General features: G+C 54.4%; 1 protein-coding gene across 3 annotated transcripts in view; it reads left to right on the top strand.

The window, feature by feature from the left end:
• The window catches only part of FGD1 (FYVE, RhoGEF and PH domain containing 1), a 221591-nt gene that overhangs the window by 110310 nt on the left and 86302 nt on the right, over window positions 1–24979 (top strand). For all 3 annotated transcript variants that reach the window (XM_086940178.1, XM_086940179.1, XM_086940180.1), the window contains exons 2-3: window positions 19997–20185; window positions 23602–23785. In XM_086940178.1, coding sequence (XP_086796304.1) covers window positions 19997–20185; window positions 23602–23785 — 373 coding nt within the window. The remainder of the gene's footprint in view (window positions 1–19996; window positions 20186–23601; window positions 23786–24979) is intronic.

Raw genomic sequence — 24979 nt, 5'->3', positions numbered from 1 at the left:
ATCTGACCACTGGCACCAGAGAGCTGTATACACCGCTGGATCTGACCACTGTCACTGGAGAGCTGTGGACACTGCTGGGTCTGGCCACTGGCACCGGAGAGCTGTGGACGCTGGGTTTGGCCACTGGCACCAGAGAGCTGTAGACACCACTGGGTCTGGCCACTGGCACTGGAGAGCTGTAGACACCGCTGGGTCTGGCCACTGTCACTGAAGAGCTGTAGACACTGCTGGGTCTGACCACTGTCACTGGAGAGCTGTAGACACTGCTGGGTCTGACCACTGTCACTGAAGAGCTGTAGACACCGCTGGGTCTGGCCACTGGCACCGGAGAGCTGTGGACACTGCTGGGTTTGGCCACTGGCACCAGAGAGCTGTAGACACCACTGGGTCTGGCCACTGGCACTGGAGAGCTGTAGACACCGCTGGGTCTGGCCACTGTCACTGAAGAGCTGTAGACACTGCTGGGTCTGACCACTGTCACTGAAGAGCTGTAGACACCGCTGGGTCTGGCCACTGGCACCGGAGAGCTGTAGACACCGCTGGGTCCGGCCACTGGCACCAGAGAGCTGTGGACGCTGGGTCTGGCCACTGTCACTGAAGAGCTGTAGACACTGCTGGGTCTGACCACTGTCACTGGAGAGCTGTAGACACCGCTGGGTCTGGCCACTGTCACTGAAGAGCTGTAGACACTGCTGGGTCTGACCACTGTCACTGGAGAGCTGTAGACACCGCTGGGTCTGACCACTGTCACTGGAGAGCTGTAGACACCTCTGGGTCTGACCACTGTCACTGGAGAGCTGTAGAAACAGGTAAGTCCAGAACACTGTGGAGAAGAGATCACGAGTCACTGGTGCATCGGGCCCCAGGCACCGGAGAGGCATTGCGACAAGTAGGCCCAGGCCACTGTCCAAGGATGAGCGCTAGTCACGAGTTATGCCAGGCACTTGTGACTGGCACTGGAGAGCTGTAGTCACTGGTGGTTCTCGCCACTGGCACCAGAGAGCTGTGGTCACTGGTGGTTCAACTGGCACCGGAGAGCTGTGGTCACTGGTGGTTCAACTGGTACCATAGAGCTGTGGTCATTGGTGGTTCACCTGGCACTGGAGAGCTGTGGTCACTGGTGGTTCTCGCCACTGGCACCAGAGAGCTGTGGTCACTGGTGGTTCAACTGGCACCGGAGAGCTGTGGTCACTGGTGGTTCAACTGGCACCGGAGAGCTGTGGTCACTGGTGGTTCAACTGGTACCATAGAGCTGTGGTCACTGGTGGTTCCACTGGCACCAGAGAGGTGTGGTCATTGGTGGTTCTCGCCACTGGCACTGGAGAGCTGTAGTCACTGGTGGTTCTCGCCACTGGCACCAGAGAGCTGTGGTCACTGGTGGTTCAACTGGCACCGGAGAGCTGTGGTCACTGGTGGTTCAACTGGTACCATAGAGCTGTGGTCACTGGTGGTTCACCTGGCACTGGAGAGCTGTGGTCACTGGTGGTTCACGCCACTGGCACTGGAGAGCTGTGGTCACTGGTGGTTCACCTGGCACTGGAGAACTGTGGTCACTGGTGGTTCACCTGGCACTGGAGAGCTGTGGTCACTGGTGGTTCACGCCACTGGCACTGGAGAGCTGTGTTCACTGGTGGTTCACCTGGCACCGGAGAGCTGTGGTCACTGGTGGTTCACCTGGCACCAGAGAGCTGTGGTCACTGGTGGTTCCACTGGCACCAGAGAGCTGTGGTCACTGGTGGTTCACCTGGCACTGGAGAGCTGTGGTCACTGGTGGTTCACGCCACTGGCACTGGAGAGCTGTGGTCACTGGTGGTTCTCGCCACTGGCACTGGAGAGCTGTGGTCACTGGTGGTTCCACTGGCACCGGAGAGCTGTGTTCACTGGTGGTTCCACTGGCACCAGAGAGCTGTGGTCACTGGTGGTTCACCTGGCACCGGAGAGCTGTGGTCACTGGTGGTTCCACTGGCACCGGAGAGCTGTGGTCACTGGTGGTTCCACTGGCACCAGAGAGCTGTGGTCACTGGTGGTTCACCTGGCACTGGAGAGCTGTGGTCACTGGTGGTTCACCTGGCACTGGAGAGCTGTGGTCACTGGTGGTTCTCGCCACTGGCACTGGAGAGCTGTGGTCAATGGTGGTTCACCTGGCACCAGAGAGCTGTGGTCAATGGTGGTTCTCGCCACTGGCACTGGAGAGCTGTGGTCAATGGTGGTTCTCGCCACTGGCACTGGAGAGCTGTGGTCATTGGTGGTTCTCGCCACTGGCACCGGAGAGCTGTGGTCACTGGTGGTTCTCACCACTGGCACCAGAGAGCTGTGGTCATTGGTGGTTCTCGCCACTGGCACTGGAGAGCTGTGGTCACTGGTGGTTCTCGCCACTGGCACCAGAGAGCTGTGGTCATTGGTGGTTCTCGCCACTGGCACAGGAGAGCTGAGGTCACTGGTGGTTCACCTGGCACCAGAGAGCTGTGGTCATTGGTGGTTCTCGCCACTGGCACTGGAGAGCTGTGGTCACTGGTGGTTCTCACCACTGGCACCGGAGAGCTGTGGTCACTGGTGGTTCCACTGGCACCAGAGAGCTGTGGTCACTGGTGGTTCACCTGGCACTGGAGAGCTGTGGTCACTGGTGGTTCACCTGGCACTGGAGAGCTGTGGTCATTGGTGGTTCTCGCCACTGGCACTGGAGAGCTGTGGTCAATGGTGGTTCACCTGGCACCAGAGAGCTGTGGTCACTGGTGGTTCACCTGGCACCAGAGAGCTGTGGTCACTGGTGGTTCTCGCCACTGGCACCGGAGAGCTGTGGTCACTGGTGGTTCTCACCACTGGCACCAGAGAGCTGTGGTCATTGGTGGTTCTCGCCACTGGCACTGGAGAGCTGTGGTCACTGGTGGTTCTCGCCACTGGCACCAGAGAGCTGTGGTCACTGGTGGTTCTCACCACTGGCACTGGAGAGCTGAGGTCACTGGTGGTTCACCTGGCACCGGAGAGCTGTGGTCACGGGTGGTTCTCACCACTGGCACTGGAGAGCTGTGGTCACTGGTGGTTCTCACCACTGGCACCGGAGAGCTGTGGTCACTGGTGGTTCCACTGGCACCAGAGAGCTGTGGTCACTGGTGGTTCACCTGGCACTGGAGAGCTGTGGTCACTGGTGGTTCACCTGGCACTGGAGAGCTGTGGTCATTGGTGGTTCTCGCCACTGGCACTGGAGAGCTGTGGTCAATGGTGGTTCACCTGGCACCAGAGAGCTGTGGTCACTGGTGGTTCACCTGGCACCGGAGAGCTGTGGTCACTGGTGGTTCACACCACTGGCACCAGAGAGCTGTGGTCACTGGTGGTTCACACCACTGGCACCAGAGAGCTGTGGTCACTGGTGGTTCTCGCCACTGGCACCGGAGAGCTGTGGTCACTGGTGGTTCACCCGGCACCGGAGAGCTGTGGTCACTGGTGGTTCACACCACTGGCACCAGAGAGCTGTGGTCACTGGTGGTTCACACCACTGGCACCAGAGAGCTGTGGTCACTGGTGGTTCACACCACTGGCACCAGAGAGCTGTGGTCACTGGTGGTTCTCGCCACTGGCACCGGAGAGCTGTGGTCACTGGTGGTTCACCTGGCACCAGAGAGCTGTGGTCACTGGTGGTTCTCGCCACTGGCACCAGAGAGCTGTGGTCACTGGTGGTTCCACTGGCACCAGAGAGCTGTGGTCACTGGTGGTTCCACTGGCACCGGAGAGCTGTGGTCACTGGTGGTTCTCGCTCCTGGCACCAGAGAGCTGTGGTCACTGGTGAATGAAACTGAAAAAATCCGGTTTAAACTCCTCTCGAGCTTCCTCTACTCAATGTGATGCTTTCTAGGGCCTGTCAAGACGAAAGACCCGTCTGATGCTAGTGGGGGCAATTAGTGACCCCCCCCCGCATCAAGAGAGGGCTCCACGAGTTGCCGATTCCGTTCCATGCTGCGGGTTCTCTTACTTTATTTTATTTTTAGAGTTTTCTGTAGCGAGAACAAGACCCAGATTAGGGTCCCAGAGCGCTTTACAAAACGAAACAAAAAAGAACAGAGTAGGAGTGAAAACAACTGCAAAACAAAGCAAAGATAATATCAAAAATATTTGCATTACATTTCGGCAGGTAACAGAGACCGTACTAGAGATGAATGGTTCGGAGCAGCGGGAACAAGTTTGAATGAGTCCTAGAGGCGAAGGTGTCATTAAGGGGGGTGTGGAGAGAAGTGTGAGGTAGCAGGCTGGTTCAGTGCCTTGAAGTGCGAGGGAGCAGGCTGGTTCAGTGCCTTGAAGTGCGAGGGAGCAGGCTGGTTCAGTGCCTTGAAGTGCGAGGGAGCAGGCTGGTTCAGTGCCTTGAAGTGCGAGGTCGCAGGCTGGTTCAGTGCCTTGAAGTGCGAGGGAGCAGGCTGGTTCAGTGCCTTGAAGTGCGAGGGAGCAGGCTGGTTCAGTGCCTTGAAGTGCGAGGTCGCAGGCTGGTTCAGTGCCTTGAAGTGCGAGGTCGCAGGCTGGTTCAGTGCCTTGAAGTGCGAGGGAGCAGGCTGGTTCAGTGCCTTGAAGTGCGAGGTCGCAGGCTGGTTCAGTGCCTTGAAGTGCGAGGTCGCAGGCTGGTTCAGTGCCTTGAAGTGCGAGGGAGCAGGCTGGTTCAGTGCCTTGAAGTGCGAGGGAGCAGGCTGGTTCAGTGCCTTGAAGTGCGAGGTCGCAGGCTGGTTCAGTGCCTTGAAGTGCGAGGTCGCAGGCTGGTTCAGTGCCTTGAAGTGCGAGGGAGCAGGCTGGTTCAGTGCCTTGAAGTGCGAGGGAGCAGGCTGGTTCAGTGCCTTGAAGTGTGAAGTAGCAGGCTGGTTCAGTGCCTTGAAGTGCGAGGTAGCAGGCTGGTTCAGTGCCTTGAAGTGCGAGGGAGCAGGCTGGTTCAGTGCCTTGAAGTGCGAGGTCGCAGGCTGGTTCAGTGCCTTGAAGTGCGAGGTCGCAGGCTGGTTCAGTGCCTTGAAGTGCGAGGTAGCAAGCTGGTTCAGTACCTTGAAGTGTGAAGTAGCAGGCTGGTTCAGTGCCTTGAAGTGCGAGGTCGCAGGCTGGTTCAGTGCCTTGAAGTGCGAGGTCGCAGGCTGGTTCAGTGCCTTGAAGTGCGAGGTCGCAGGCTGGTTCAGTGCCTTGAAGTGCGAGGTCGCAGGCTGGTTCAGTGCCTTGAAGTGCGAGGGAGCAGGCTGGTTCAGTACCTTGAAGTGCGAGGGAGCAGGCTGGTTCAGTGCCTTGAAGTGCGAGGGAGCAGGCTGGTTCAGTGCCTTGAAGTGTGAAGTAGCAGGCTGGTTCAGTGCCTTGAAGTGCGAGGTAGCAGGCTGGTTCAGTGCCTTGAAGTGCGAGGGAGCAGGCTGGTTCAGTGCCTTGAAGTGCGAGGTCGCAGGCTGGTTCAGTGCCTTGAAGTGCGAGGTCGCAGGCTGGTTCAGTGCCTTGAAGTGCGAGGTAGCAAGCTGGTTCAGTACCTTGAAGTGTGAAGTAGCAGGCTGGTTCAGTGCCTTGAAGTGCGAGGGAGCAGGCTGGTTCAGTGCCTTGAAGTGCGAGGGAGCAGGCTGGTTCAGTGCCTTGAAGTGCGAGGTCGCAGGCTGGTTCAGTGCCTTGAAGTGCGAAGTCGCAGGCTGGTTCAGTGCCTTGAAGTGCGAGGGAGCAGGCTGGTTCAGTGCCTTGAAGTGCGAGGGAGCAGGCTGGTTCAGGGCCTTGAAGTGCGAGGGAGCAGGCTGGTTCAGTGCCTTGAAGTGCGAGGGAGCAGGCTGGTTCAGTGCCTTGAAGTGCGAGGTCGCAGGCTGGTTCAGTGCCTTGAAGTGTGAGGTCGCAGGCTGGTTCAGTGCCGTGAAGTGCGAGGTAGCAGGCTGGTTCAGTGCCTTGAAGTGCGAGGGAGCAGGCTGGTTCAGTGCCTTGAAGTGTGAGGTCGCAGGCTGGTTCAGTGCCTTGAAGTGCGAGGGAGCAGGCTGGTTCAGTGCCTTGAAGTGCGAGGTAGCAGGCTGGTTCAGGGCCTTGAAGTGCGAGGTAGCAGGCTGGTTCAGGGCCTTGAAGTGCGAGGGAGCAGGCTGGTTCAGTGCCTTGAAGTGCGAGGGAGCAGGCTGGTTCAGTGCCTTGAAGTGCGAGGTCGCAGGCTGGTTCAGTGCCTTGAAGTGCGAGGTCGCAGGCTGGTTCAGTGCCTTGAAGTGTGAGGTCGCAGGCTGGTTCAGTGCCGTGAAGTGCGAGGTAGCAGGCTGGTTCAGTGCCTTGAAGTGTGAGGTCGCAGGCTGGTTCAGTGTCTTGAAGTGTGAGGTCGCAGGCTGGTTCAGTGCCGTGAAGTGCGAGGTAGCAGGCTGGTTCAGGGCCTTGAAGTGCGAGGGAGCAGGCTGGTTCAGGGCCTTGAAGTGTGAGGGAGCAGGCTGGTTCAGTGCCTTGAAGTGCGAGGTAGCAGGCTGGTTCAGTGCCTTGAAGTGCGAGGTAGCAGGCTGGTTCAGGGCCTTGAAGTGCGAGGTAGCAGGCTGGTCCAGTGCCTTGAAGTGCGAGGGAGCAGGCTGGTTCAGTGCCTTGCAAGTCAGTGAAACAGCTGGTGTGCTAGTAGGGCCCTATAGGATGAGGCAGGTGTGGAGTTAAGGGAGGGATTTGCTCATTAGGTATGAGTTTGCTTCCCTTTTGAATAGTGGTGTAGAAGAGGGTAGTGAGTTCCATGTTCTTGGTGCTGCTTGAGAAAGCTTTGTTGGAAGTTTTTTTCTTACTGAAGCGAGAGGTTTTCAGGAGTAGGTTCAGCTGTCGGAGCCCCTGGAGTGCCTGTTTCCTCCAGATGAAGTGAGTTTCTGGGATAGGTACTGGGGGGCGCTGTGATGAAGAGCCTTGTGGGGGATGCCGGCCAATTGTAGCTGGATTCCAGCTTCCTAGGGCGGCCAGTTGAGCGCCTTCAGGGGGTGATATGTGGCCAAATTACCTAGATCCTGTTAGGAGCATTGTTGCTGCGTTGAGACGGGCCTTGGAGGGGCTGTTCCATGTTCCGTGCTGCAGGTTCTGTTCCATGTTCCATGGTGAAGGTTCTGTTCCATGTTGCATGCTGCAGGTTCTCTTACATGTTCCTTACTGCTTGTTATCTCTTGCGGGTTCCGTGCTGCAGGTTCTCTCATCAGTTCTGTCCTGCATGTTCCCTTACATGGTCCATACTGCAGGTTTTCTTACATGTTCCGTGCTGCAGGTTCTTTTATATGTTCCACGCTGCAGGTTTTCTTACATGTTCCGTGCTGCAGGTTCTCTTCCATGTTCCACGCTGCAGGTTTTCTTACATGTTCCGTGCTGCAGGTTCTTTTATATGTTCCACGCTGCAGGTTTTCTTACATGTTCCGTGCTGCAGGTTCTCTTCCATGTTCCACGCTGCAGGTTTTCTTACATGTTCCGTGCTGCAGGTTCTCTTCCATGTTCCACGCTGCAGGTTTTCTTACATGTTCCATGCTGCAGGTTCTCTTCCATGTTCCATGCTGCAGGTTTTCTTACATGTTCCATGCTGCAGGTTCTCTTCCATGTTCCATGCTGCAGGTTCTCTTGCATGTTCTACGCTGCATGTTCTTTCTCACAGCCAGCACATTGAAAGCTGTTCTCCAGATGGGCGCGCGCCCCTGTGCGTGTGCACAGGGCGCGGCGCCCGGGGGAGGGTTATGCTGCGCCGGGACTTTGTGCCCCTGAGGCAGAGTGCTGCACCCCCGCCAGCGCCCTGACTGCACGATGACGCACCGTGTGACCTGTGGCGTAGGAAGCCCTCCTGGAAACCTGTGCAGGGCCTGCCCCTCCCTGCATCAGTCACTGACTGACTGCCTCCTCTTACACCCCACCCCTACCCTGCCTCCTCTCACTGTCACACCCCACCCTGCCTCCTCGGTCCTAACCTACCGCCTCCTGCCACCTCAGCCCAGACTGACCTCAACTTACCTTCACTCACCCACACTGATTATACAGTATAATCAGTGTGCCATAAGCAGGCACTGCTCTCTGAGGCTTGTATATTCAGTGTGACCTGAGGAGGCGCTGCCCTCTGAGGCGTGTATAATCAGTGTGACCTGAGCAGGCGCTGCTGTCTGAGGCTAGTATAATCAGTGTAACCTGAGCAGGCGCTGCCCTCGGAGGCTCGTTTAATCAGTGTGCCCTGAGCAGGCACTGCAGTCTGAGGCTTGTATAATCAGTGTGACCTGAGTAGGCGCTGCAGTCTGAGGCTTGTATAATCAGTGTGACCTGAGTAGGCGCTGCAGTCTGAGGCTTGTATAATCAGTGTGACCTGAGCAGGCGCTGCTGTCTGAGGCTAGTATAATCAGTGTGACCTGAGCAGGCGCTGCCCTCGGAGGCTCGTTTAATCCGTTTGCCCTGAGCAGGCGCTGCAGTCTGAGGCTTGTATAATCAGTGTGACCTGAGCAGGCACTGCTGTCTGAGGCTGGTATAATCAGTGTGACCTGAGCAGGCGCTGCTCTCTGAGGCTTGTATAATCAGTGTGACCTGAGCAGGCGCTGCCCTCGGAGGCTCGTTTATTCAGTGTGCCCTGAGCAGGCACTGCTCTCTGAGCCTTCTATAATCCGTGTGACCTGAGCAGTCGCTGCCCTCTGAGGCTAGTATAATCAGTGTGGCCTGAGCAGGCGCTGCTGTCTGAGGCTCGTATAATCAGTGTGACCTGAGGTGGCGCTGCCCTCTGAGGCTTGTATAATCAGTGTGACCTGAGCAGTCGCTGCTCTCTGAGGCCTGTATAATCAGTGTGCCCTGAGCAGGCACTGCTGTCTGAGGCTTGTATAATCAGTGTGACCTGAATAGTCACTGCTGTCTGAGGCCTGTATAATCAGTGTGACCTGAATAGTCACTGCTGTCTGAGGCTTGTATAATCAGTGTGACCTGAGGTGGCGCTGCTCTCTGCGGCCTGTATAATCAGTGTGACCTGAATAGTCACTGCTGTCTGAGGCTTCTATAATCAGTGTGACCTGAGCAGGTGCTGCCCTCTGAGGCTTGTATAATCAGTGTGACCTGAGGTGGCGCTGCTCTCTGCGGCCTGTATAATCAGTGTGACCTGAATAGTCACTGCTGTCTGAGGCTTCTATAATCAGTGTGACCTGAGCAGGCGCTGCCCTCTGAGGCTTGTATAATCAGTGTGCCATGAGCAGGCACTGCTGTCTGAGGCTTGTATAATCAGTGTGACCTGAGCAGGTGCTGCCCTCTGAGGCTTGTATAATCAGTGTGACCTGAGTAGGCGCTGCAGTCTGAGGCTAGTATAATCAGTATGACCTGAGCAGGCACTGCACTCTGAGGCCTGTATAATCAGTGTGACCTGAGCAGGCGCTGCCCTCTGAGGCTGGTATAATCAGTGTGACCTGAACAGGCGCTGCTCTATGAGGCCTGTATAATCAGTGTGACCTGAATAGTCACTGCTGTCTGAGGCCTGTATAATCAGTGTGCCCTGAGCAGGCGCTGCTCTCTGAGGCTTGTATAATCAGTGTGACCTGAATAGTCACTGCTGTCTGAGGCTTGTATAATCAGTGTGACCTGAGCAGTCGCTGCTCTCTGAGGCTGGTATAATCAGTGTGACCTGAGCAGTCGCTGCTCTCTGAGGCCTGTATAATCAGTGTGGCCTGAGCAGGCTCTGCAGTCTGAGGCTTGTATAATCAGTGTGACCTGAGGAGACGCTGCCCTCTGTGGCTTGTATAATCAGTGTGACCTGAGGAGACGCTGCCCTCTGAGGCTTGTATAATCAGTGTGGCCTGAGCAGGCGCTACAGTCTGAGGCTTCTATAATCAGTGTGACCTGAGCAGGCGCTGCTGTCTGAGGCTAGTATAATCAGTGTGCCCTGAGCAGGCACTGCTGTCTGAGGCTTGTATAATCAGTGTGACCTGAGCAGTCGCTGCTCTCTGAGGCTGCTATAATCAGTGTGACCTGAGCAGTCACTGCTGTCTGAGGCTTGTATAATCAGTGTGACCTGAGCAGGTGCTGCCCTCTGAGGATTGTATAATCAGTGTGACCTGAGTAGGCGCTGCAGTCTGAGGCTTGTATAATCAGTATGACCTGAGGAGGCGCTGCACTCTGAGGCCTGTATAATCAGTGTGACCTGAGCAGGCGCTGCCCTCTGAGGCTGGTATAATCAGTGTGACCTGAACAGGCGCTGCCCTCTGAGGCTTGTATAATCAGTGTGACCTGAGCAGGCGCTGCCCTCTGAGGCTGGTATAATCAGTGTGACCTGAACAGGCGCTGCTCTCTGAGGCCTGTATAATCAGTGTGACCTGAATAGTCACTGCTGTCTGAGGCCTGTATAATCAGTGTGCCCTGAGCAGGCGCTGCTCTCTGAGGCTTGTATAATCAGTGTGACCTGAATAGTCACTGCTGTCTGAGGCTTGTATAATCAGTGTGACCTGAGCAGTCGCTGCTCTCTGAGGCTGGTATAATCAGTGTGACCTGAGCAGTCGCTGCTCTCTGAGGCCTGTATAATCAGTGTGGCCTGAGCAGGCTCTGCAGTCTGAGGCTTGTATAATCAGTGTGACCTGAGGAGACGCTGCCCTCTGTGGCTTGTATAATCAGTGTGACCTGAGGAGACGCTGCCCTCTGAGGCTTGTATAATCAGTGTGGCCTGAGCAGGCGCTACAGTCTGAGGCTTCTATAATCAGTGTGACCTGAGCAGGCGCTGCTGTCTGAGGCTAGTATAATCAGTGTGCCCTGAGCAGGCACTGCTGTCTGAGGCTTGTATAATCAGTGTGACCTGAGCAGTCGCTGCTCTCTGAGGCTGCTATAATCAGTGTGACCTGAGCAGTCGCTGCTCTCTGAGGCCTGTATAATTAGTGTGCCCTGAGCAGGCACTGCCCTCTGAGGCTTGTATAATCAGTGTGGCCTGAGCAGGCGCTGCAGTCTGAGGCTTGTATAATCAGTGTGACCTGAGCAGTCGCTGCTCTCTGAGGCTTGTATAATCATTGTGACATTAGCAGGCGCTGCTCTCTGAGGCTTGTATAATCAGTGTGACCTGAACAGTGACTGCTGTCTGAGGCTTGTATAATCAGTGTGGCCTGAGCAGGCTCTGCTCTCTGAGGCTTGTATAATCAGTGTGGGCTGAGCAGGCGCTGCAGTCTGAGGCTTGTATAATCAGTGTGACCTGAGCTGGAGCTGCTGTCTGAGGCTAGTATAATCAGTGTGACCTGAGTAGGCGCTGCTCTCTGAGTCCTGTATAATCAGTGTGGCCTGAGCAGGCGCTGCTCTATGATACTTGTATAAACAGTGTGCCCTGAGCAGGCGCTGCTCTCTGAGGCTTGTATATTCAGTGTGACCTGAACAGGCGCTGCCCTCTGAGGCTTGTATAATCAGTGTGACCTGAGCAGTCGATGCTCTCTGAGGCTTATATAATCAGTGTGACCTGAACAGTTACTGATGTCTGAGGCTTGTATAATCAGTGTGGCCTGAGCAGGCGCTGCTCTCTGAGGCTTATATAATCAGTGTGGCCTGAGCAGGCGCTGCAGTCTGAGGCTTGTATAATCAGTGTGACCTGAGCAGTCGCTGCTCTCTGAGGCTGGTATAATCAGTGTGACCTGAGCAGTCGCTGCTCTCTGAGGCTTGTATAATCATTGTGACATTAGCAGGCGCTGCTCTCTGAGGCTTGTATAATCAGTGTGACCTGAACAGTGACTGCTGTCTGAGGCTTGTATAATCAGTGTGGCCTGAGCAGGCGCTGCTCTCTGAGGCTTGTATAATCAGTGTGGGCTGAGCAGGCGCTGCCCTCTGAGGCTTGTATAATCAGTGTGCCCTGAGCAGGCACTGCTCTCTGAGGCCTGTATAATCAGTGTGGCCTGAGCAGGCGCCGCCCTCTGAGGCTTGTATAATCAGTGTGCCCTGATCAGGCGCTCCAGTCTGAGGCTTCTATAATCAGTGTGACCTGAACAGGCGCTGCAGTCTGAGGCTAGAATTATCAGTGTGCCCTGAGCAGGCACTGCTGTCTGAGGCTTGTATAATCAGTGTGACCTGAGCAGTCGCTGCTCTCTGAGGCCTGTATAATCAGTGTGCCCTAAACAGGCGCTGCTCTTTGAGGCTTGTATAATCAGTGTGACCTGAATAGTCACTGCTGTCCGAGGCTTGTATAATCAGTGTGGCCTGAGCAGGCGCTGCTCTCTGAGGCTTGTATAATCAGTGTGGCCTGAGCAGGCGCGGCAGTCTGAGGCTTCTATAATCAGTGTGACCTGAGCAGGCGCTGCTGTCTGAGGCTAGTATAATCAGTGTGCCCTGAGCAGGCACTGCTGTCTGAGGCTTGTATAATCAGTGTGACCTGTGCAGTCGCTGCTCTCTGAGGCTGCTATAATCAGTGTGACCTGAGCAGTCGCTGCTCTCTGAGGCCTGTATAATTAGTGTGCCCTGAGCAGGCACTGCCCTCTGAGGCTTGTATAATCAGTGTGCCCTGAGCAGGCGCTGCTCTCTGAGGCCTGTATAATCAGTGTGACCTGAGGAGGCGCTGCCCTCTGAGGCTTGTATATTCAGTGTGACCTGAGGAGGCGCTGCCCTCTGAGGCTCTTATAATCAGTGTGGCCTGAGCAGTCGCTGCCCTCTGAGGCTTGTATAATCAGTGTGACCTGAGGAGGCGCTGCCCTCTGAGGCTTGTATAATCAGTGTGACCTGAACAGGCGCTGCCCTCTGAGGCTTGTATAATCAGTGTGACCTGAACAGGCGCTGCCCTCTGAGGCTTGTATAATCAGTGTGACCTGAGCAGTCGATGCTCTCTGAGGCTTATATAATCAGTGTGACCTGAACAGTTACTGATGTCTGAGGCTTGTATAATCAGTGTGGCCTGAGCAGGCGCTGCTCTCTGAGGCTTGTATAATCAGTGTGGCCTGAGCAGGCGCTGCAGTCTGAGGCTTGTATAATTAGTGTGACCTGAGCAGGCGCTGCAGTCTGAGGCTTGTATAATCAGTGTGGCCTGAGCAGGCGCTGCAGTCTGAGGCTTGTATAATTAGTGTGACCTGAGCAGGCGCTGCCCTCTGAGGCTAGTATAATCAGTGTGACCTGAGCAGGCGCTGCCCTCGGAGGCTCGTTTAATCAGTGTGCCCTGAGCAGGCACTGCAGTCTGAGGCTTGTATAATCAGTGTGACCTGAGCAGGCGCTGCTGTCTGAGGCTAGTATAATCAGTGTGACCTGAACAGGCGCTGCAGTCTGAGGCTTGTATAATCAGTGTGACCTGAGCAGGCGCTGCAGTCTGAGGCTTGTATAATCAGTATGACCTGAGCAGGCACTGCTGTCTGAGGCTAGTATAATCAGTGTGCCCTGAGCAGGCGCTGCAGTCTGAGGCTTGTATAATCAGTGTGACCTGAGCAGGCGCTGCAGTCTGAGGCTTGTATAATCAGTGTGACCTGAGCAGTCGCTGCCCTCTGAGGCTTGTATAATCAGTGTGACCTGAACCGGCGCTGCCCTCTGAGGCTTGTATAATCAGTGTGCCCTGAGCAGGCGCTGCCCTCTGAGGCTTGTATAATCAGTGTGACCTGAGCAGTCTCTGCCCTCTGAGGCCTGTATAATCAGTGTGCCCTGAGCAGGCGATGCCCTCTGAGGCTTGTATAATCAGTGTGACCTGAGCAGTCGCTTCTCTCTGAGGCTGGAATAATCAGTGTGGCCTGAGTAGGCGCTGCAGTCTGAGGCTTGTATAATCAGTGTGACCTGAGGAGGCGCTGCCTCTGGTAATAGCGCTGGGCAGAGTCAGTCCTACGGCAGGCTGGTGTCTGGGGCAGTGTCAGACACCTGGGAGGCTGGTGTCTTGGGCAGTGTCAGACACATGGGAGGCTGGTGTCTGGGGCAGTGTCAGACACCTGGGAGGTTGGTGTCTGGGGCAGTGTCAGACACCTGGCAGGTTGGTGTCTGGGGCAGTGTCAGACACCTGGCAGGCAGGTGTCAGGGGCAGTGTCAGCCACCTGGCAGACTGGTGTCTGGGGCAGTGTCAGACACCTGGGAGGCTGGTGTCTGGGGCAGTGTCAGACACCAGGAAGGTTGGTGTCTGGGGCAGTGTCAGACACCTGGCAGGCTGGTGTCTGGGGCAGTGTCAGATACCGGGAAGGTTGGTGTCTGGGGCAGTGTCAGACACCGGGAAGGTTGGTGTCTGGGGCAGTGTCAGACACCTGGGAGGCTGGTGTTTGGGGCAGTGTCAGACACCTGGCAGACTGGTGTCTGGGGCAGTGTTAGACACCTGGCAGGCTGGTGTCTGGGGCAGTGTTAGACACCTGGCAGGCTGGTGTCTGGTGCAGTGTCAGACACCTGGCAGGCTGGTGTCTGGGGCAGTGTTAGACACCTGGCAGGCTGGTGTCTGGGGCAGTGTTAGACACCTGGCAGGCTGGTGTCTGGGGCAGTCATGCATGCGTGCCTCTGCAGGCTGCTCTCAGCCTGGGGTGGTGTGAGCTATCTTACATCCACAAAAGAAGCCTCTGTCCTTCCTGCCGGGGGTGGGTCTGCTCATCAAGTGCCAGACTGCACGTCACATCCGCCCTCATGTTATGCAGTCAGCACACCCGCAGGGGGGGTTCACACATGCCAGGGAAGCTGTCTGCACTGATCTGATGCCAAGTGAACCAGGAAATGCCGCCTCAACGCTGTCCCCACATCCTCCCCACAGCCCCCTCGGGAGGGGGGGGACGCCTCATCCTCCCCACAGCCCCCTCAGGGGGGGACTCCTCATCCTCCCCACAGCCCCCTGGGGGGGGGACGCCTCATCCTCAGGGCGGCCTGGGATGGACTGGTCCTGTGTGTGCCGCGGTGACACCCTGGTGAGAGCAGAGCCCCCTCCAGAAGGGAGAACAAGGTGGGCTCCTGGCCAAGAGGCCAAGCAAAAGAATGGGTTCAGGCCAGGTCAAGGGTCTGCACTTTGTGCTGTTTAATGCCAGGTCAAAGGGCACTGCATGGGTCCTAATTTGATTATTTCCAATAGAATGAATATGCGTTTTTAGGTCTCATGCCTAGCGTTGCAGTGCGCAACAGTGCCTGTGCAGTGCAAGACCTCTTGTAAGGGGGTTTTGAAGGCTGACCACACGCTCGTGCGTGTGATCACCTTTCACCGGCAGGCATTGGCTTTTGCGTGTTTTTCTTTTTTTAAAAAGGCACTCGATTGGGCAAAGGCGGGTGCATGTTCTGCCTTTGCAATGCCCATTCCCGTCCGTGTCTAGCACGCGCAGCAGCGCGCGTTCGCCTCGCTGCCGCTGCCGTGTTCCCTCCCCCTGCTCCTCTGTGGTGCGAGCGCCCCACTACTTTCGTTTCCCGGCCCTGCTCCTCTGTGGTGCACGTCCACCACTGGTTTGTTTTGCTTGTTCCTTTTTGCCAGCGCCAACTCTGCCGGCAAAAATCCTCCAAGTAAAGCGTCTGGGAGAAGCACAGACATCTAGCTGCAGTCAGTCACAGATCTCTACAACACATTGTTTGTTGGTATGTGAATTGGCATATAGTGTGTATGTCCATGTCCCTTTGCAGTTTGATGTACAATTCAACTCCGTTTTTTCACATACACCAAAACCCTTTGGGGTACGGGCGTTTAGTTACCTTCAACAGTACGTGTTTGCTGTGCACACTTAGCGATGCAGTTCAACAAAACAGGATAAGACCAGGTTCTCGCCCTATTTTTCCACGTTCATGGTGCCTGCTCTAAACTAAACTAAAATTTCTTTTTTTTAAAGGCTACATTTAAAGAAAAAAAGATGGCTTTATTTAACAGGATTCTAAATTAACCTTCCAAAATTACGTTTCAAGTAGTTTCTCAAACACACCCACTCGTATATCTCTATACAAACCACAAGAAAAGCATTTACACCAGGAGTTAGTGTCACGCCCTCTCTCTATGCGCCTCCCTAAATTATTGCAATAAATGATCAATCATTCATAAATGATGTCATCAGGTTCTCTCACCCTCTCTCCATCCGCCGCTGGGGGGCGCATTTTTCTCACCGTAACCTGCGCTCCATAACGTCCTGTCTCTCTTTATTGTACTCTATTGCAGGCGGTCTCTCCACTCGTACCCTGTCTCTTTCACCCTGCAGTCTTGCTCAATACCCCATCAACCATGAACTCTACGTGTCACGTCATTCTAATCATGCCAGCCCGCCAAAACAGAGCCGCAGTCTCTCCCCCACTCTCCATCCAACACCCACCCCCCTGTGCCCACACTCCCCACATGCCCCTGCCTGTCCTCTCCTCCTGTACCTCCACCCCCTGTCTACTCCTTCTCGCTCTGTTGTGCGTTGATGGTGGGCTGTCATTCTGTCTTCGCTGCCCCTTCGGTTTCATCATCTTTCGCCATGTCCCTTTCCTCTGTCCATTCATTCTGTTCCTTTCGCTGACCCTCCATTCTCCAAAGGCACTCTCTGCCTCCCCTCGTCCTGCGAGCTCTCTTCTTCTCTTTACTCTAAGCTCCATTAATTCACCACAAGACTCCTTGCTTCCCTTCCCCACCCCACCCCTCCTTTTATCTTACGTTTTCATTCTCCCCATCTTACACTCTCCCAACTGCTCAACACAGGTCGGCTCTCTTTTCGTCATTTTGTCCTTCGTTTCACCCAAGGCTCTTTGCTTCTCAAGTGCGTGTGCCATGATTCGTTTGCAACGCAGGAGGAGCTTGAGCTTTTGGCGTTGCATTATTATTGACAACGCCAATAGCTGAAACTTTCAGTAATGCGAGACCTATTGCATTGCAAATACTTGTTATCTGTGCCTCGTGAACCTGGTACATATCAGTACTTTTGGGTTGTATTGTATTGTAATTGCATTTGTATAGCGCTTACTACCCCTGAAGAGGCGTCTTTTTTCAGCGAGTAGCACGCTACTCCGGAACCCATAAAAGATTAGTGTTGAATTAGTACAGTGAAATATGAAAGCAGTTTGAGTGTTGGTTTGTTTACTCAGTTATTTGGATTGAGAAGGATAGCGGAGGGATAGAAGAGGGAGAAAAGGTTGCATTTATATAGTGCTTTCTACTCCTAATGAGGTGTTGAAGCTCTTTTTTCAGCGGGTAGCACGCTACTCGGATCCCATAAAGGATTAGTGGTGAATTATTGTGAATTATTATGATTAATGACACCCACCTGTTGCCCCAAAGACACACAGTGGTCACAGGCCGGGTGCCTTTACACAGCAGGGTGCTCCGGGCTTGTAATATCCACACGAGGCACCCCTGGGGTACGTCATTCATGATATAATACCCCTAGGGCTGGGGAGGACTGCTGGGCGGGGTCACCCCCCGTCAGTCCTGGGCGCCCCTCTGCCCCTGGAGGTGCCAACCCTAAGCCTGGGGCTTTTCATACCAGAGGCCAGCGATGCCCAAACTCGAGAGCACCGGGGCCACCTTCTAGAACAATCTTTGGTGACCCACCTGGGGCGCGAGGCAGGCGACCTTTGCCCCCGTCATTTACAGACAGCCAATGTATATCGAAATGACCGCCACATTGGCGCACTCGCAGTTTTACTGATGAAACCAGAGTGCACAGAATCGAGTTTCAGAGAATAGTTGACATTCCTGCACTCGTTTGGATCCTCTTAAAATCTTTTTTACGTCACACTCTGAATTATGTAAACATTTGCTTCATTTTTGCTTCTGACCTGGTGAATGTGTACAGTATTTACATTTGTTGTGTGTTACAAAGAATGACACCCAACAGCCTTTCCATTTGTAGGTATTCTGTGCACCCAGCTGGACTGTCATATGATTCCCTTTAGTTTTCTTCCTCTGACTACAAAGGGAAAGGAGTTTGTAAACACCAATCCACATGCTAAACAAATAAACAACAATATGTCAGAAGACAGAGCCTGACATTTGACCTCTGGCTTTGAAGCACATCAGATGTGACAGGATAAAGAAAAAAGATTAAGACATCTTTATTTATTACTTGGACTTTCAGACCCACCAAAAACCAGCCCAGGAACCACAGCTTAGAAAACACTGCCACACACCACTCCACCTAGTCAAGCCGCAAATATTCCAGCATCCAGACTCCCCCGCTGCCGCCCTAAAGACTCCCCCGCTGCCAGCCCTCCAGACCCTCTCACTGCCAGCCCTACTGACTCCCCCACTGGCAGCCCACCAGACTCCCCCACTGCCAGCCCTACTGACTCCCCCACTGCCAGCACTACTGCCTCCCCCACTGCCAGCCCTACAGACTCCCCTACTGGCAGCCCTACTGACTCCCCCACTGCCAGCACTACTACCTCCCCCACTGCCAGTCCTACAGACTCCCCCACTGCCAGCACTACTACCTCCCCCACTGCCAGCCCTACAGACTCCCCCACTGCCAGCCCTACTGACTCCCCCACTGCCAGCACTACTACCTCCCCCACTGCCAGTCCTACAGACTCCCCCACTGCCAGCACTACTACCTCCCCCACTGCCAGCCCTACAGACTCCCCCACTGCCAGCCCTACTGACTCCCCCACTGCCAGCCCTACTGACTCCCCCACTGCCAGCACTACTACCTCCCCCACTGCCAGCCCTACAGACTCCCCCACTGCCAGCCCTACTGACTCCCCCACTGCCAGCCCTACTGACTCCCCCACTGCCAGCCCTACTGACTCCCCCACTGCCAGCCCTACTGACTCCCCCACTGCCAGCCCACCAGACTTCCCCACTGCCAGCCCTCCAGACTCACCCACTGCCAGCCCACCAGACTCCCCCACTGCCAGCCCTACTGACTCCCCCACTGCCAGCCCTACTGACTCCCCCACTGCCAGCCCTACTGACTCCCCCACTGCCAGCCCTACTGACTCCCCCACTGCCAGCCCTACTGACTCCCCCACTGCCAGCCCACCAGACTTCCCCACTGCCAGCCCTCCAGACTCACCCACTGCCAGCCCTACTGACTCCCCCACTGCCAGCCCTACTGACTCCCCCACTGCCAGCCCTACTGACTCCCCCACTGCCAGCCCACCAGACTTCCCCACTGCCAGCCCTCCAGACTCACCCACTGCCAGCCCACCAGACTCCCCCACTGCCAGCCCTACAGACTCCCCCACCGCCAGCCCTACTGACTCCCCCACTGCCAGCCCTCCAGACTCCCCCGCGGCCAGCCCTCCAGACTCCCCCGCTGCCAGCCCTAAAGACTCCCCCACAGCCAGCCCCACCTCCAAGAGCCTGGTGCTGGTTTTGACACCTTTTGAGTCAGACCTGATTACCTGGAGTGTGACTCTCCTCAAGGTCTACTCTGTTCCCTTTATTTTAGGTCTTGTCTGCTACACTGTGCATGTGCGGTGTGTTGTGGGACGTGTTGTTAGCTTACGGTGGGCTTACCATTGGTTGACTTTATTGTCACTCTCAGGCTTGAAGCCCGCCCATTGCTTACCATTGGTTGGCTTCATTGTAACTCTCATTTCCTTTCTTTTTTTGCATTCACTTTCATGAGCTTTACTTTCTCTTTAAGCGTTTGTCCCTCCCCAGGAGCATGGACACATTACTTGTGCACTTTAACTGCTCGCTTTTTCCATGCTATATTACTTTTTCAAGCACTCCACATGAGTGCACGTGCGCTCCTGCTCTCGGTCGTGCACCCCCCCATTGTCGGACTCTTAATGGTCTTTTACTCACACAGCTCGTAGCAAGACACTGACCCAAAACCCACTCCACGCACATTGTACTGCAGACAGTAGGTCTTCTACAGAAGAGGGGCAGTTCCTGTCCAGGAGGGGTCAGTCTTAACTCCCCAATCAGATGCACTTGTAAGTTTTATATTGTTTTGTTTAAACTTGTGCTTTTGATCGCTTATTTCATTTCACGAACATCAACATGTCTTGAAAAGGGATCTTGTGCCGGGCGTTGATGCTCGAGTGACACTATTGACCCTACCTACAGGGCTGTATTAACAGCATTAGAGGCCCCCGGGCAAAGCAGTGCACTGGGCCCGCCTTCACAACCACTAACAAGAATAAAAATGTTTAACGGAAAATTAGTGTTACATTCTGGTCTGCCTCTAGACAACTGCCCAGCATGCCCATGCATTAAGATGGCACTGCCTACCAACCCATCTGAATGACTCTTTACATGTCTTTACCTTTTTTCCTGTTTCAGGCCCCGCCCAGGGACCCCCTGTGCTGGTGAAAAGCTTCTCTCTGGAGCCAGGTCCTGGACAGGAGCCTCGAGAGACCCCTCAGAGACTGTGCTCGGACCCCGGACCTTGCAGGAGCAATGGCACCCCCAAGGAGCCCCCCACACCCAAACCTGTAGCTTCGAAGCGCCCACCTGGCCCGAAACCTCAAGGTAAGGCGCTGGGCTGCAGTGCAAAGACCATGGCATGCAAGGCTTGTGTTCAACAAACTGGTGGGACACACGGATGCTGAATCTTGGCCAAGAATTAGCAGGAGACACCCACGAGTAGCCGGGGCGGCTCCTCCACTAGGGCGGAGGAGCGTCGCCCCACTGCTTTCTCACAGTGCAAGAAGAAGTTATTACCATTGTATGTTTCCTTTGCGCATTGCGGGTGGGCGGGCAGAGCTGCTCTGCTCTTGGAGCAACGATTTACAAAAAGGGGGGTGGTGATGAACAGAGTGTCTGAGTTAAACAGACCACTCTTACCCAGTCCAAAGATCAGGGCTTGATCCATCACCGTTATTTATCTCACTGCCCCATCCCAGCTCAGAACCTGGCTATATGCAAATCAGTCTGTCCCTGGCCCAGTGCATCATGGGAACAGGGCAGACTAAACTACCAAGCCAATTCTTCACCAGAAAGGAGACAAGCTACCGGGGACCGGTTTCTGGCATTTCAGCCTTCTTCGGCCCGGCTTGCTTGAATCCTGATGGAGCAGTGAGAAAGGGACTCATGTCTGAGTATACCCTGCCACACCTATAGTGGCCAAAAACGATTTACAAAAAGGGGGGTGGTGATGAACAGAGTGTCTGAGTTAAACAGACCACTCTTACCCAGTCCAAAGATCAGGGCTTGATCCATCACCGTTATTTATCTCACTGCCCCATCCCAGCTCAGAACCTGGCTATATGCAAATCAGTCTGTCCCTGGCCCAGTGCATCATGGGAACAGGGCAGACTAAACTACCAAGCCAATTCTTCACCAGAAAGGAGACAAGCTACCGGGGACCGGTTTCTGGCATTTCAGCCTTCTTCGGCCCGGCTTGCTTGAATCCTGATGGAGCAGTGAGAAAGGGACTCAAGGCAGGGGAGGAGTGGTGTGCCCACTCCTCAGTGCGCAAAGACTGTTTGGTTGGCCCTCTCGGGCCACCCAAACCAGTCATACGCACTCTGCCCTTCTCCATGCAGGCTGCATACCGGCCGGCATGGAGAACATAGCAACCCCATTAGCCCCTGGCTGGGCAGCGGCCCGACCAATCACAACGCTGCTTTCAGCGTTGCAATTGGCTTAGGGGAGGGAGCCTGGCTGGCTGCTTCCTGTTCCTGTTAGAGGCAGGAGAGCAGGAGCCGAGAAGATGCGGACCCCGGGGAAAGGAAGATAAGTTTAATATACATATATATTTGTTTAATTTCCCGCGATCCCCAGCGACAACCCCCGCGAATCCCCAATGACCCCTTGCGCAAGCCTCCCCAACCACGAGCAATGCCAGCCGCTACTGAACCGACTTACTCCTGGAAATTCAAGTGTAACAATGTTGTTTACGCTGTCCCCGCTCTCTCAGTCTCTGTCTGACACTTTTCAAACTGGGCCCATCCAGCAGGAAGTCAGTGGGCTACAGGCGTGAAAAGTGGTGGCCTATTGCAGTCTCCTTGTTTGAACCCCTGTCCCTAGAGGTACAGGTGACATCCAGGCAAGGCCAGTGCTCCTGGGAACGTATGACGCCTGGAAAGGGAGACACCTACTGTGACAAAAATTACCCAGGAGTGAGACACTGCTGTGAGATCACACAGCTGCCAAGTGCCCTCTCTTTAGGCTTTGACATTCAGGGGGCAGCAAGGCCACACAGGCTCCGGTGCTTAATCTGAGCAGGTGGTTTCCGGTGCTCGGCATTTCATTGTCAACACCAGCACTTTTGACAGTCTGCCAAAGGATAGATAAAGAGCGAGAGAGGCAAACAAGCCCTCCTTCCAAGCCCCAGAGATAGAAAGGCAGACAGAGCAGAAATGGAGGGGAAAAGAGAGCAGGAGAAAGAGAAGAGAAAAGATACATTGAAAGAAAATATAAAATAGAGGGGAGAGAGAGAGCGAAGAAATATGAAAATGAGAAACCGAAGGAGAGAAAAAAACTGAACTAGATGGGAAGAAAAGTTGAAAACGAGAAAAGAAGAAATCTGAAACAATGCGATGGGGACATAATAACTGAAGAGCTAGAAAAGATGCAAAAAGAAACCGAAAGGAAAGGTGAAAAAAGAACAGGTCAGAGAGACAGAGAGACAGGAAGAGAATTTGAAAAGGAAGACGCAGGGAGAAAGAACATGTGGGCCTCATAGGAGATGAAAAGGTGAAAGTAGGCCTTGAGAGTCAGAAAGTACAAGCATTTGCAATGCAATAGGTCTTGCATTTGCGCAGGCTTAAGCTATTGGCATTGTAAATGCAATACCTTTTATTTATGTTTTAAAAACGAAAACAACAATTTAAGGCATTGTTATTTGCAATGCCAATAGCTCAAACTTGCGTAAATGCGAGACCTAATGCATTCCAAATGCTTGTAAGATTAGTGAGTAGAAACGCTCCCTTTCGGCCCGCATGGCAAATTATTTAAATAAACAAGCGCGGCCGCTAAAGTGAAAGCGGACCGCACTGCAAATAATAAAAAAATAGTGCTTACCGACTTATGAAGGAGATTATATAACGCCACAAGTAAAAGATCAAGTCCTCATGGGAGGTATCAAATGGTGACAGGGCGGTAACAAGGAAGGAATAACAAGCCTCCTTGTCAATCAGAAGCCATCATTTACCAAGGACAATGACACCAGCCAATGAAAAATATGGGCGGAGACAAGGCGAGGCGTTCACAGCATACCCTACTACAACATGCCTCGCAGAGCGAGCAGCGCATGTGCGCCACGCCGCTAGGCTTGACCTAAAAAAAGGTCCCCAGAGAGAGACAAAATGAAAATGAGACCAGAAGAGATAAAGTAGGAGAGCGCATAGGTGAGAGAGATATTGTGAGACAAAGGGTCACAAACTGAAACAAGGAGAGTAAAGGTGAAAAAGAAACCAAAAGTGTGTAAAGGTGTGAAAGAGTAGCCCATTGAGAGAAGGGGAATGTGCAAAGGGAGAAGCGAGGGTTCCTGAGTGAGGTGAGCTGTGATGGGAGCGGTGCGTGCCAGGCTCGGTGCCCACCGCCCCCAGAGCCTGGCACGGCTGCAGGTGAGTCCTGCACCAACCAGAGGCGGGTTATTTTCCAGCTGTGTTTTACTACTGCACCGACTAGAGGTTAACAGGGCCCACTCACTGACAGTGTCCATTCTGATGAATAAATACACACACACACAGGCTGGGGCAGGGTCCTCCCTGTGTGCCCTGTCGGCCCATTCATGGGTGTCAGGGATGGCACTCAGTCCTTGGCACTAAGTCCTTGGCACTCAGTCCTTGGCACTTAGTCCTTGGCACTCTGTCCTTGGCACTTTGTCCTTGGCATTCTGTCCTTGGCACTCTATTTTTGACACTCACTCCTTCGCCTCTCTCTGGCTTTCTCCTTTCTAGTCTCTCTTCTAACCCCTCCTCTCTCTCTTCCCACCCTAGTACCTCCCAAGCCCGCCCACCTGCAGAGCGTGAGGAAGAGCCGGCCGCCTGACTTCATCCCGCCGCCCCCCTCCCGGCCGCTACCTGCGGACCCGCGGACCCCCCGGAGCCCCCTGCCGCGGACGGACAGCAGGGATGAGCTGGGGCTGTCGGCCGTGTCCTCCCTCATCGAGAAGTTTGAGAGGTAAGACGGGGGCAGGAGTGCTCCATATAGCGGTAGAGGTATGAGAAGTATCACAGAGGTGGGTAGGTGAAAGTTCAGAGGTATGAGTAGTGTCACAGATGAGAGCAGGCGAGGGATCAGGGGTTTGTAGTAGTGTTACAGAGGTGAGTAGGTGAGAAGTCAGTGGTGTGAGTAGTGTCACAGGGTGGGCAGGTGAGGGCTCAGTGGTCTGAGTACAGTCGTAGGGGTGGGATATTGAGGGTGTCCTGGTGGAGCATTGTTGAGGCATTAGATGGTGTCCTGGTGGAGTATTGTTGAGGCATCAGAGGGTGCCCTGGTGGAGTATTGTTGAAGCATCAGAGGGCGTCCTGGCAGAGTACCAATGAGGAATCAGAGGGCGTCCTAGTGGAGTATTGTTGAGGCATTAGATGGTGTCCAGGCAGAGTACTTTTGAGGCATCAGAGGGTGTCCTGGTGAGGTATCAGAGATACTCTCTACTGACCCAGGCAGAGTACTGAGGAGGAGATGGAGGGTGGCATGGCGGTGCATTGCTGTGGGAGCAGAGGAACTCTCTACTGTCCTGAAAAAATACTGTTGAGGCATCGGAGGGTGTCCTGGTGGAATACCAATGAGGCATTAGAGGGTGTCCTTGTGGAGGTTTGTTGACGCATCAGAGGGTGTCCTGACAAAGTGCTGTTGAGGCATCAGAGGGTGTCCTGGCAGAGTACCAATAAGGCATCATAGGGCATCCTGGTGGAGAATTGTTGAGGCATCAGAGGGTGTCCTGGTGGAGTATTGTTGAGGAATCAGAGGGGGTCCTGGTGGAGTATTGTTGAGGAATCAGAGGGGGTCCTGGTGGAGTATTGTTGAGGCATTAAAGGGTGTCCTGGCAGAATACTAGTGAGGCATCAAAGGGCATCCTAGTGGAGTATTGTTGAGGCATCAGAGGGTGTCCTGGTGGAGTATTGTTGAGGAATCAGAGGGGGTCCTGGTGGAGTATTGTTGAGGCATTAAAGGGTGTCCTGGCAGAATACTAGTGAGGCATCAAAGGGCATCCTAGTGGAGTATTGTTGAGGCATCAGAGGATGCCTTGGCAGAGTACTGTTGGGGCATCAGATGGTGTCCTGGTAAGGGATCAGAGCTACTGTCTGGGTAGAGTACTTTTGAGGCATCAGAGGGTGTCCTGGTGAGGGATCAGTGGTACTCCTCCTGTCC

The sequence above is a fragment of the Lissotriton vulgaris genome, chromosome 10, assembly GCF_964263255.1.
Source record: "Lissotriton vulgaris chromosome 10, aLisVul1.2, whole genome shotgun sequence".
Lineage (NCBI taxonomy): Eukaryota > Metazoa > Chordata > Amphibia > Caudata > Salamandridae > Lissotriton > Lissotriton vulgaris.
Note: the sequence above shows the minus strand (reverse complement) of the source record. Positions and strands in the feature narration are given on the sequence as shown.